Raw genomic sequence first — 14237 nt, 5'->3', positions numbered from 1 at the left:
ATTAATTGAACCCATTAACGCACTGTGCTGAGAACCCGGCAACTCGAGTTTGATTTCTGGCCACAAGTAACATCAATAACGTTGATACATGAACCAGTTCTGGGCTCGATTTCACCAACCCACAATGACAACCGTGGCGAAGAATGGCGAAACAGCCTTGGAGAATGACACAGAATGGGGAGGCCATCATACAACAGTAGATTGACAAAGGTCTGGATTATTATAATTATTTATTACACGTTGCCTTACACAGATCAGTTTTGTATTCGGAAACTGTATGAATGCTAATGGGATACGATTGCAATAGCAATCATTGGCATCGTGAGAGCTGCACACTGATAACAAGTACAAAGCCACAGGGAAAACAGCAACAAAACAAATATAGCAATTTAATGGACAAACTGTTTTGAAAAAGAATCATGAAAATAATTATTGCAGTAACATTTCTCTCCACAGACCACCGTGCATGAGATTACAGCAGAACGTGAGATCTGTCACTTTCTCCAGGGTCGTAGTCACGATAATGTGACACGTATTAAGTGCCCACCATAATACTGAATGCACAGTTATTGCACCAAGGTTGCTAATCATGTTTAACGAATGCGGCAATTAAATTGTCTGCAAAATTTGCCACCCGAGAAGTCAATTAACAAAGCAGATTTGAAATTGCCGACCCAACATTTTTCTCCCATTTCTTTCGCACAATAGCATTGTGAAAAACAGTGAGAAAATTGTACTATTTCATGAGGGAGATGAAATATGGAGAAATCCAATGAGCTATGACGCTCTTTTTCAAGGATTTCCAGTAGGACCGCAGTGTGTTCAAATGAGCGTTGCTTGGCGATCGGCTCATTTGGTGGTCTTGAGCCGGTGGCAGAAATGAAACACTCCAAGTGGGAAACAATCTCTCCACAGCACCATCACTGTCGACTTCAAAACAAAGTCGTATTCATTTTTCGATTTCAAGCTTTCGTGACTGCAGGGATTCATATTCTTGGTTCTTTCGGGTGAAGTCACGTAGAAGGGAAATAATAAAATAACAAAAATTAAACATAAGATGAAATTATCACGACGTTCCGGCCACAACGCAAGCAGCCGTCCTCACGGGAAGATCAGGGCTGTCGGAAAGACAGCGTCCTAATAAACTGTCTTTCCGACAGCCCTGTTCTTAACCTGAGGACGGCCGCTTGCGTTGTGGCCGAAACGTCGTGAGAATTTTATCTTATTATGTTTTATTTTATTATTTTATTATTTCCCTTCTACGTGACTTCACCGAAAGAACCAAGAATATAAAGTCGTATTAATTTTACCGATCCCAAAGGTATGAGCTGGATCGACACTTCGACCATGATATAAACTCTCAACCTTGCTCAACGAGTCAGCGATATACACACAGACACACACGTCTCTTGCTCAGTTTATTATGTCAACATTTACACGTGGCTGCAAAAAAAAACCCAAGTCAAAATCATTCAAATGTAGGCACCTGCGGGTCACATCCACCAAGCCCTGGCTAACACAATGCAGAGAATGGAAAATTTAAACTCAAGAAATAATTCTGCCAATGCAGGCCTTTGGGCAGGAGTGGCGGCTTAGAGCGGCGAGGGCATGGGGGGAACGGGGATGGCATCGGAACAAGCTCTCGAGTGAATTGCTGAATAATGCAACAAACAGCACACTCGGCCAATACAGTTTGATGTACACTTAATGCGGGTTGCTTCAAAGTGCTCCCTCTGACAACTAGATCACTCTGGGGGAGGGGGTTAAAGAGAGCAATGTACGGTGAGGTACGGGAGTTGGAGATGATGAAGGTCCTCCTCGTGTGGCTCTGGCTGGGGTGGCTGGGGGACCTAACGCCGCGATGGCTAAATCAGTCGCTCTCAAGAGGCATCGGGGTGCCTCACGGGGCTCATGGTGTTCTTGTCAGGTCACGGAGCTGGCAGTGATACAATTCTGGGTTTGAATCCGGGCAAGATACCTGTTGATTAAACGAGGTTTGCCAAGTGTTTGTTTTCTGACCGTTTGTTAAACACTGTAGAAAATAACGTTCAGTTTTGCTGATCGAGCTTTTGTTGACTTCACGAAGACCTCTTCTTTGCTGTAGTGTCTCCGGGGTAGGGTTGGTGGATTGTGGAGTGATGAAGTCTGCGTGAAGCTCCGATCTGCAGGGGAATAAAAGACATAGGCAGGTTTGAAACAGGCGTCCTTATGTGAAGTTTGTGTTGACCCCTCAAATGTGTTTTTTTTTTTTTTACCGGACACGTTAGTCTTCCAAACATACTAAAAATATACTAAAACCTTGGACATCTTCAAACTTTCGTAAGATACCTTCTGTACCACTTTCTACCAGCTACACCCTGCCACTCTACTCACTGCTGTAATCTCTGCATAATCCACCAACCCTAACCCAAGTTTCCGCATTCCAGGCATACGTCATCACCCCTGGTAAATATTCATTTAGGAAGGTAAAGGCGCAGCTCTGCAATTTATTGCTCACGTCACCGTTGGCAGAAGGACCTCCGCTAGAGGGAGCTCCATTGCCCCTGTAGAAGATATTTGGCCTACTTTTTCACGCTGGCTAAACATCTTTGGAGACTGCGCCGGACGCAACCTGCCAATCAACTGCGGTGTACCCATTTAAACCGCCGGCTTGACACAGACTGAGGAATGTAATACACTTGCCCATTGCCTCAACTGCTGCACCATGAGACCGAACACACGACCTCTGGATGACAAGCCCAGTGTGCTAACCATTAACACCACGGCTGCATCTAAGTGTTAAACATTCAAAGGGAAAGCCCACGAAACGTGACAGGAGAAAACACCCACAAAATGCACAACCCGCCGTTATGCACCCACCGGCCGGGGTCTGGAAGGCGTCTGTCAGGGCCTCTTGTCTCGCGAGTGTTTGACATCCTTCCCTTTCGCCTCCGCGTCGTCTTCGTCGTCCTCGTCGTCGTCGTCGCTCCCGGCGGTCGAGACGTAGATGGGGTCGCGGTTGGGCGGGACGTCTCGCTGCAAGCGTCGCCAGCGGTTGGGCGGCCACACCACGTGCGAGGCTCGAGCGTGCAGCAGCCCCACCGACACCTGCGAGAGGCCGGCAACCGTCAGAGACCTCATTGCCACCGGTTTCTACGGCCAGTGTGAACCAAAGCTGGCTCAGTACTAGTAGCTCAAGCTTGGGCGCCAAGAGTACGCCATCCGCCGTTTGATCCTGTGGAAATCCCAGTCCCCTGGTCCCCCCCCCCCCCCCCCGACTCGTTCACTGCACCGTTGTATGAACTTAAGAGCCAGGCTGAGCCCAGAAAACCAGATGTGATGTTATGGGGTCAATTTAGAAAGGAAAAGTGTGCCGTGTAATGTCACTTGCTGGGTTTGAACTTCTTTGCTGTGCTAAGTGTAAAAAATAACAATATAAAAGTGCAGAGAATTTGTTTTGGATATTAAAATAGTCTAATATAACGTGCACCAATGTTAAACTTAATCAAACGTATTCTAGATTTGAAGTTTTCGTGACTGCAAGGATTCATATTCTTGGGTTTTTTTCGGTAAAGTCACGTAGGTAAAAAAAAGTAAAATTAATAAAAGTAAAATAAAAATAAAATAAAATGTGTTGCCTCCGAAACGTCGTGATTTTAATTTTATTTTTATTTTACTTTTATTAATATTAAAAAAATTTTACCTACGTGACTTTACCGAAAAAACCTAAGAATATTAATCAAACGTAACTGTTTCTCACATTTCCTTCCATGTGTAGGCACAAGACAAGGAGATTGGGGGTGGGGGGTGGGGGTGAGGTTACGTGTGAGGGAAGGTGATAGCAGGAGAGTCCGAGCCAATTAAGCCGCATGGCTCACGGAGCTTAGGGTGTGAAGCTCGCAGCGTTCCTGAAACATTTCTGGGCCAGAAGCGCATCCCAGTTCCCACTGGCCATGAAAGCCAGAGATGGCAACACCGATTCTTGGGTAGAGAAAGGATTGAGAGGAGCCAGCTTGCTGAAGGCTAATCAATTGAAGGTTAGTCAATTAAAGATTAATCAATTGATCAACAGAAATCGAGGGATAGGTGTAATGCGATGTTTCACCCATTCCACGTTTGAATAAATTATCATAATTCCGGGTTAAGATTTGATAATGAAACGGATTCTATTTTACTCTTGTGGTGTGGTTAACCTAAACTGATACAAATCTACAGAGCCAATACAATAGCATTACAAACATGTGAATATAAAAACTAGATTTTAGTACTTACGTTAAGTCTGGTTTTTTACAAGTGCTCACCAAAACGCTCCGGATATAAACAATAGAACACCAATCCAGTGCCCAGCACTCAGCGAACTTCGCCAATGCATATGTTACATTTTCACGAATTCATATACAGACAGTCCCCGGGTTACGGAAGGGTTAGGTTTCCGAGAATGATCCGTAACCAGAATTTTGCGTGTGTCGGAAACTGAATCATTTCCCCCCCAAAATCAAGATGAATTACATTTACCTTCATCCAAGTGACACTCGAGTCAGGAGTAAGGCGGGCAGCCTTACGCCTCGCTCCACAGTCTTCATCCACAACCTCACCGTGCTGCACTACTAGCGGGTACATCACTAATTTTTTAAAGATGATTTATAGAAGCATTTCCGTATGGTCGGATTTCCGTAAATTGGGTCTTCCGCAACCCAGGGAGACTGTCTGTACTGGGGGAGGGTTCACCAAAAGAGAAAGCTAACAACCAGCAGATAACAAAAGTGTGTTTCTGAAATGAACCAACATTCACATGGTATTATTATATTTTTTCGTGAACCTACCGCACCTGCGATTAGCACGGTTGGCTTCGTACGGTGCGAAAGAAGTTTTCTGGTTCCCGTGAAAATCAGACAGCACCTTCGGCGTGAAACGGTGGTGACGTTCTGAACACCGCCATTCCCTTGCAAATGACAGGGAACGGAGGACCTTCCACCAGGGCCTGCAGCTTGCTAACCCTTCTTGGCTGAGGGAGGCGATGGCCACCAGGAGGACTGTCTTAATAACTAGCAGCCTCTCCGAGCACGTGGCTAATGGTTCAAGGTAGTGGGTCTGCATAAGGGGCCGTCCATAAATGACGTCACGCGATTTTGGACGATTTTTGACCCCCCCCCCCCCCTCGTCACACGGCGTCACAAGAAGTCAGACCCCCCCCTCAAATATGACGTCACAAAGCTCTGCCCCCCCGCCCCAAAACCATATTTCCATTTTGAAAATAAAACATGCATCAAATCGCTTTAAACTATTGTCATTGTAGTTCGTATTTAATGTGACGCTGCACTATGATGTTGTAGGAGAAAACATTTATTAAAAAGTATATTTAATTAAGTAGAACGTGCCGTCTATATTTATTTAAAGTTGCGCATTTTGATGTGACGTCACATTTCTCACCCCCCCCCCCCCTCGTCACACATCGTCACAAATGTCTGACCCCCCCCCCCCTCCAGGTACGTGACGGCATTTATGGACGGCCCCTAATACGTCCAGCACCTTGTGCAAATTCCATGGGCCACACTTCATTGCGCTCAGTAGCCTAGAAATATATATTGTTTGAGCCTATCGGGCTCCGCCCTACGGCATCGTGGAATACCGAAATAACCGAGGCCCTCCCCTTGAGGGCCGCCACTGACAAGACCTGATTGCAAGGCCTCCACTCGGTAACGCGACCACGGCTGTACACCACAGTACGCTGGGTCCAACCCTCTGTCTCCTTGTTTTACCGTGTTTTACTGATGCCAGCAATGTTGCCTCGTTATTAGAGGCGCCATATTCTCTCCTTTGTCATGGAAACCCAACCCTGGGTTTTGTCGAGTATGGCACCAAGGTGATTGAGCCTCCGTGATGGGACCAGACTGGACTTTTGAGACGGACTTTTCAAGCGCACTCTCCGGATCTGCGTTTAGGTGAGCAGCTTCCACGATAAAAATATTTGTGAAGATGCTAGGGGAAGCCGATAGACCAAGCGGTGAGACCTGCAATCCCAGTGATCTCCCAGAACACTGAATCTCAGGAACCTGTGGTTCCACTTCCTTCCACTGACGCCACCACATTTCCTATACAAATGGCCTTGGAAATTGGCACCAGAGATTTTATTCATCAACCTCCTGTACCTTGAGGTGCCGATATAGCCTTCTGAGGTCTAGGATTTCCCTGAAGCCCCTCTGAGGCCTTTGACGACATAAACAATTTTGCAAAGAACACAAGACCCCCACTAGCCCCTGGGGCCCTCTGTTATGGCCCCTATATCCAGGAACCTTGACACCTCTTGTTTACAAAGCTCCCTACAGGAACGGGTACAATGGTGGCCCAGTCCACCGAGAGATCTGCGTGGTGGGGGCACACAATTCAGACTGTATCCTTGTCGAATCACTCGGAAGTACCCATTCTCTTTGGTTCTTTCGGTAAAGTCACGTAGGTAGAAAAATAATAGATCACGACGTTTCGATCGCAACACAAGCAATCGTCATCAGATCGCAATGCAAGCAATCGTCATCTGATGACAATTGCTTGTATTGCAATCGAAACGTCGTGATCAATTAGTTTTCTACCTACGTGACTTTACCGATAGAACCAAAGAGTATGGATTCCTGCAATCACGAAAGCTTCAAATCAAGAGTACCCATTCGTTTGCAAGACGCACTCGCCCATGTATTTTCGAACTGCAAAAACCTCCCACCCCCGCGGCCGTCGCAGCAGAGGGAGCAATATGTAGATGGTCCCACGCCCCCGTTTCACAGTTGCAGGAGAGCCCCTGAATGTTTCCACGTTTGTCCCGTCGGAACTGAGGAGCCCTCATTTGCGCCATAAACAGTGGCCTTTTTTTCACCCGCCATCACTCCCCTCTCCATGCCCTTTTCGTCTCGGACTTTAGCGGGGCAAAGCACTGCAACTAACACCTCGCCACGTTGTAATAGCGGCCGAGGCAGTGGAAGCATGACACGTGAAGATCGCTATTTTAAAGCCACGTTTCACACTCCGCACGCCTACAAGGACACGACGCCATTCTCCACGCGGTCGTTCCTTCATTGTTTTACTGAAGCACTGTACACCGCTAAATATCAATAAAAGCAGTGAGAAAATATGCTCCCTGACCTTAAACAACGCTATCGTTAGCTTCCCAATGCGTTTACACAACACGTGCTCGATTTCACCAAATGGATTTAATAAGTACTCGCTGGCTCTGGCCATTATTTGACTAAGTTGATAAACAAGTTCCCGTCGTGCTGAGTAGGGAACTTTTTGGGACTGAGGATGGCCGAGAGGAGGTCACATGGAGGGGAGGTGAACCCCTATGCCAAAATGTATATATTAAATTAATAATAATAATGCAATGCATAACGCGCGCAAATTTGCGGACGTAATGGCCGTAACTCAGAGGTGCGGAGCCGAGCTCAGAGTCGCTCAAAAGCGCGGTTATAGAGGTGCGTTTTTAAGTCTCTCTTGAAGGAGGCGATTGAGGTGATGCTGCGAATGTGCAGAGGGATATCGTTCCAGACTGTTGGGGCTGCCACCCAGAAGCGGCGCATAAACATGACCATCCTGGATCTTGGTATCAAGAGGAGGTCGTGAGTCGCGCTGCGCAGGCATCTGCCGTGTGCTCCGCTGCAAGTTGTCAATAATGAAGAAAAGTACGGCGGGCAGGCGGATATGAAGGCATTGTGGCAGAGGCAGGCGATCTTGTATGTGACCCTACTGGCGATGTAGATGTAATATTGTACGCACTAGCTAAGTTCCCTGTGTGCTGGGCATGGGAATGGTTTCCTAATGTCTATCTCCGAAGCGTGTCAGTGACAACTGTATGCATATTAATGAATCGCTGCACGTCATTTCATGCACGCATCATGACTGACAATTCATTTTAATCGATCGTTTTCATCCACTGTAGGTCGAGTTAGTTTATGTAGAACCAGCAAGAGAGCCACAGAGATGCAGGTCTATTTTTCAAGGCAGATACTGTGGTGCAAAAAAAAACAGAACACAAAATAAAGTCCAGAAAAATTAAGGGAATAAACGAGTCGTAAGAAGTAGTAAAACAGAGCACTAATAAAATATATATTACCGGACAAAAGCTTGAGTGCTGCAATGATCAAGTGTCAGATACCACTTATTTTTAAATCGCCAACTCGACACACTCATGTCAGGGCAAATGTATTCATTTAATGTGCTTTAATTATGAATGGAATTCTCGTGGTGCACTTAGGCCACCTCGGACTGGTTAAAATGACAGAAACTGAAATAGGAATGCACAATAAAGAACCCGTCACCTTGAGAAGGATCAACATCACAGCTTTCATGATTTATCTTTCGTTTGACTTCACACAAAAGGACAAGCTCTACCATTTGCTCTTTTGTTCTTTTTGACAATGCCGTCTAACCCAACCGCAGGCTTTATCATTCCCAAATTGCGAATCCTACGTACGATGCATTGCAAACACCTGTTAAAGAATCAACCGTGAGGAGTAATTTGTCACATTTAAAAGCATTGCCTATTCAGCATCAATTATCTGACATCTCTGTGTCATTGAACCATCATAATTGTAGCACTTTACACTGCCCTATGATTGCTTTTCAAACCGATGACCATTTACAATGCGCCGAATGGTACGCTGGCTTATACATGCATGTACTTCAATGCAGGGAATTTCATAAAGGCAAAGCGATGATTATGACAATTAGTACCAATTTGTGGGAAGTCAACAGCCTTCTACGGTGTTATCCTCAGGAGATACTAGTCCCCTCCCCCCCCACTGTGAATTGCCACCATTTGCTCAGGGCCACCAACAGAGGTGACAGCCTGACCGTGGCTTCCCGGAGCACAAGAGAGATCTTGACCTTGCTCGTGGCCAGTAAAATGTTCAAGTGAATGTGACTCCAGCGGTGATGGAACCAAGCTGTGCTGCCAAATGCCAAGCCACAAACTAGAGAAACAAAGAGGGCGTCTTTGTTTGCTCCTGTTTACGACGCCTCACTTTTGTCCGTAACCTCTCTCTCCACTTGGCTGTCCATCGAAAACGATGGTGACGATTGCTCCTCTTGTCGATGGGGGGGGGGGGGGGGGGGGGGGGTTAGCGCCAGAGGTCGCAACCGGGTACGCGATACCCGTACCCTACCCGATACCCGGCTACCCATACCCGGCCGGGTACGGGTACCCGTTTGCGACCTTGGTGCGGCCGGGTACAGGTACGGGTAGGCCGTGAGTCACTGGTGAGTAACCTTTGTCACTCATTTCCCAACGTCTTGTCTCTTCTCACAATTCAAGTTCCTAGAATCAACCCACCCGCGCCTGCAACATGGCTTCATCCCAGAGGTCGCAATCAGGTACCCGATACCCGTACCCTACCCGTACCCGGCCGGGTACGGGTAGGGTACGGGTACGGCCGGGTATGGGTACGGGTACCCGTTTGCGACCCTGGTGCGGCCGGGTACGGGTAAGGAATCAAAACCCGTTTGCGACCTCTGGTTAGCGCTTTTGGCTCTTGTGCGGCTGCATGTGGCAGCGGAGGCCACATGCAGCCGCACACTCTGCTGCAGATGAGACACGCGGTGCGTTGGGTGTCGTCGGACGGCGTGTATCCCAGCTGCGCGTTGGTGTCTCTGTGTGCGTCTCTCGCGTCTCCTCTGCGAGATGGTGTCTTCCAGGCGCTGGAGCCCTCTGGCGCAGGTGGACCGCCAGGTGGCACAGGTCCACGTGTGTGTGGGTGTCAGGGGGGAGCGGGAGTGTATCGGTTAGCGCGCTGCGCTACGAACTTGGTGACCCGAGTTCGACTCCCGCTCATGGCCAACATCAGTGACAATTATCGGAACCGGTCCTGGGCCTCCCCTAGGCCGATTCAGCCTCAAATAAGTACCTGGTGCGGTGCGTAAAAACATAGCCACTGGGGAGACAAAGGTGGTTGGGCGTGGTGCTGACCACCCACCCCCTTGTGTGCCGTTCTGGCCTTCATTGGACCTTGCTAACAGCACTTGCCCAACAGCATATTAAGGCAATACAGGGGGTCGTTGTCTTTGTAGGCGCCATTAATATAAGTGGCTCGCGTCACCGCTCGAAATGCCCACCCGGTGGACTGAAGCGGAAATAAATAAAACAAAAATAGAAATCGATGCGAGAAAAAAATAAAATTAATACCTGACATCGCACCGCCGTGGCATTGACTGCAGCCAATATTCACAAGCGGTTCAACTCCGAGTGAAGTATTGTATCGAGTGGAAAAATCAAGTCTCCCACCGAGAGAAAAAAAAGACTTTTTTCTTAAAAACAAGCACAATAAGCTACTAAAACCCACACGGCTTTAGTGTGTCCTATAGCACACTATTGATTCAAGTAACATTGCAATGAGCGCTGCTCGGCGCCTGAGTTAGAGTTACAGGCAATTTGAAGTCAATGCATGAACGTGGCATAAGGTCTTTGTTTAATAGGTGGAGGAGGGCGAGGTGTAGGCCCTCATTATAATTGACAAGTCTATTTAGAGACCCATATCTTGCACTTCCACTGGGAAAGCATTTAATAAGTGGATTTTTTTTGCCGTAACCCAGGGCTTTGATGCTTGTGTTAACATCAAACAGTGTGCGAAAACACCCACCTGAAAGATCGCAGTACAGCAAGTAGGTTTATGACTATCACACTGTGTGTGTGGGTTTGCTCTAGGCACTCTGGTTTCCTCCAAGCATGCAAAGATACTCATTTAGGATTGCAATACATCTTTAAGTTTTCTAGGTTTGATTTCTCAAACTTCTAAATTCTCTCCCCCTGCCGCAGATCAAGTTCCCCCCTTGGCCCTCATTGACATTTTTTAAAAATAATATTATTTTATTATTTTATTTTAATTATATTATTATATTATTTTATTGTGTTTTATTTTATTATTTTATTATTTCCCTTCTACGTGACTTTACCGAAAGAACCAAGAAGATCTCACTGACATGCTAATTTCTCTGCCCCCCCCCCTCTCTCTCTCCCCCATGCCGCCGACTTCTCCTGTTACTGCAGCCCACCGCTCCCTCCCCCTCTGGGATCTATATAATACCTCGTCACAGAGGAATTGTTTCTCTGTGTGTCTCTGTGTGTCTCTCTGCGTGTGTGTCTCTCCTCTATGTGTCTCTCCTCTATGTGTCTCTCCTCTATGTGTGTGTCTCTCTCTGTGTGTGTTTCTCTCTGTGTGTCTCTCTCTGTGTTTGTCTCTCTCTGTGTGTCTCTCCCTGTGTATGTGTCTCTCTCCGTGTCTGTGTTTGTCTCTTTCTGTGTGTCTCTCTCTCTGTGTCTCTCTCTGTGTTTGTCTCTCTCTCTCTGTGTCTCTCCCTGTATATGTGTCTCTCTCCGTGTCTGTGTTTGTCTCTCTCTGTGTGTCTCTCTCTGTGTCTCTCTCTCTCTGTGTATGTGTCTCTCTCCGAGCTTGCATTAACATACAGTTCTTACCTGATGACGGTTGCTTGTGTTGCAATCGAAACGTCGTAAACGATTGGTTATTTATTTGTTTCTACGTCACTTTACCGAAAGAACCAAAGAGTAATTCCTGCAGTCACGAAAGCTTCAAATCAAGACGAATTCAGGAATTGAATAACATGAATCACCTGAAATGTAATAGTTATGACACTAAGTCTAATTTGAGGCTTTTATTACTAAATGTAATAACAACAACATAATTCATGATTAACTGTGTACATTAATATTTACATTGCTGTATTATTTATGAACACAACACGTGCCGGCTATTTTCAGCAGCGACGCTGAAAATATGCTGGCCAAAAAAGTATTACGGGGTGAGATTTGCGTTTGGCAAACGCGTCAATAAAGTCCGCCCGCCACTTGGCATTTCCCCAACCCAAGCAGGCCATTCCAAATGATGATATTGAGATTCAGTCAAAGAAAATCAATGTAATAAGCTGAACAAGCACATCTATGACCAGACAGGCGAGGGCCATTTGACTGTCAACCAGCAGTATGACTGGCCGTCTTGGGTCTCTGGCAGGTTGGAGCAGTTAGGAATGACGTGTTGTTGAGGCTGGTGGTAAAACAAAACACACATCCTCATGAAAATATTTCAAATGGTAATATATATCAGAGCACTGTGTGAATTCCCGGCATGATATCTTTTTTTTACTAACATCCAATGTATTTTTTAAGAAATGTGTTATTTCGTTTTTCTTTTTGGGTTTCGTCATTAATTATATCTCAAAAGGAGTAAGGCAATGGCCAGATGGTTAGAGCACTGTGCTATGCACAAAACGGCCCAAGTTCAATTTTCAGCCGTGGCTAACATCCATGGCAAGTGATGTCTGAACTGGTCTTGAGTCCTTTCTTTACCAGCGTGCACTGACCCATGTGGTGAAGTATAGTCAAAGAATGGTATCTGGAGGCTTTTCATCCTGCAGTAGTTTGACAAAAGTGAAATTAATCTCTCTCTCTCAACTGCGCTACAATTGGAATCATGTTGTAATGTTAGGATTTTAAAAAAACATGCATGCGCATGGTTTCTGAAAGACTTTGCGACGTCAGGGAAAGCATTTAATTCACGATGTTACCTTCTGAGTATCAAAACGACATCACATGGAACATAATGTGTGATCTTCTTGGTTCTTTAAATAAAAGTAAAACATAATAAAATATTATTATATAACATTATTTTATTTTATTATGTTTTATTTTCATTATTTTATTATTTTCCTTCTACGTGACTTTACCGAAAGAACCAATAAGATGAATCCCTGCAGTCACGAAAGCTTTAAATCGAAATTTAATGTGTGATGTTGCGAGATAACGCATCGTATGATGATGCCATGTGGAGGCGAGCATGCACGTGGCCGAAAAGGCTTAACCATTTCAGTTAACTTTTAGCTCAAAATTTTTGGCGAACCCTTAAATAAATTTGACTAGTGTTTCATCAAGTAAATCCCTAATAGCATCATAACGTTTCACTAAAATTGTATTCATATTGGATCATCGTCATGCGAGTTTCATGACCCCATGCGACAGGCAGACAAAGACAGATGGACAGACAAACAGGGATTCATATTCTTGGTTCTTTCGGTAAAGTCACGTAGAAGGTAAATAATAAAATAATAGAAATAAAACATAATAAAATAAAAATCTCACGACGTTTCGGCCACGATGCAAGCAGCCGTCCTCAGGTGAAGAAACAGAGCTGTCGGAAAAACAGCACCGTGAGAATTTAGTTTTATTTTTATTATTTTATTATTTCCCTTCTACGTAACTTTACCGAAAGAAGCAAGAAGGGGAGGACAGAGCTCTGCATTACTGATCTCAAACTGTCAAAAAATTGAAATAAACTTCTTTAATCTTCTTGGTTCTTTCGGTAAAGTCACGTAGAAGGGAAGTAATAAAATAATAAAAATAAAACATAATAAAACAATTCTCACGACGTTTCGGCCACAACGCAAGCAGCCGTCACCTGAGGACGGCTGCTTGCGTTGTGGCCGAAACGTCGTGAGAATTGTTTTATTATGTTTTATTTTTATTATTTTATTATTTGATGAATCCCTGCAGTCACGAAAGCTTTAAATCGAAATTTCTTTAACTTCTGTAACATTCAGATCATCGCATTGATAAGATAGGGCCCTAGAATATGACACTCTGTAAATTCGTTTCTTTTGCACGAGAACCACCTGTAAAAGTAGATACAACTTCTGAGATCCATACAATTTTTTTTTTTATCCAAACACCAGCGGTGGCACTTCCTCACACATCCCGCGATGGGGAAATATTCCTCAATCGGTAGTCACCAATATCTATCGAGTTCTCAGAACTAGAATTTCACATAAATTAAGTTTTTTAAAAGTGATCGCTACATTTGGAGTCATCGGGTGACCAGGCTGAGATCAACTCCAGTCGAAATAAAGATTCCGATTGTGAACGACTCGCGGACACAAGGTGGCTGAACTAGAATGTAACCCAGCAGCGTTCAAGCAGGGGCGCTCATTTGCGGTAAGACCCTGGTTTACGTCGGGGATGTGTTCCTGAATGTTGCGACAAATATTGAAACAACATTAATCAAAGCAAACAAAGTCTGCAGGCCACGAGAGCTAAACAAAGACAACAGAGGGTACGGTGACGCTGCGTGTTTATGCGCGCGTCTTCATCCTAGAAATACCCACAACGTTACAATTAATTACGATAAATCCTGTACGCATCACTGGTGTACAGCAGTAAACATTAACACAAATTGTACATGGTACAATAAGACACAGTACACTATTACGAAAAC

At 45.3% G+C, this 14237-nt stretch overlaps 1 protein-coding gene across 3 annotated transcripts in view; it reads right to left on the bottom strand.

The window, feature by feature from the left end:
• Window positions 1-1225: 1225 nt before the first annotated feature.
• IMMP2L (inner mitochondrial membrane peptidase subunit 2) overlaps window positions 1226-14237 on the bottom strand; it is a 251284-nt gene continuing 238272 nt past the window's right edge. For all 3 annotated transcript variants that reach the window (XM_061563041.1, XM_061563040.1, XM_061563042.1), the window contains exons 6-7: window positions 2860-3087; window positions 1226-2162 (exon numbers count right to left, since the gene is read on the bottom strand). In XM_061563041.1, the coding sequence (XP_061419025.1) occupies window positions 2884-3087 (204 nt within the window). In that variant the 3' untranslated portion in view covers window positions 1226-2162; window positions 2860-2883. The remainder of the gene's footprint in view (window positions 2163-2859; window positions 3088-14237) is intronic.

Source organism: Lethenteron reissneri, chromosome 30 (assembly GCF_015708825.2).
Source record: "Lethenteron reissneri isolate LAM-NWPU_2019-01 chromosome 30, ASM1570882v1, whole genome shotgun sequence".
NCBI lineage: Eukaryota > Metazoa > Chordata > Hyperoartia > Petromyzontiformes > Petromyzontidae > Lethenteron > Lethenteron reissneri.
This window is presented reverse-complemented; position numbering and strand designations above follow the sequence as displayed.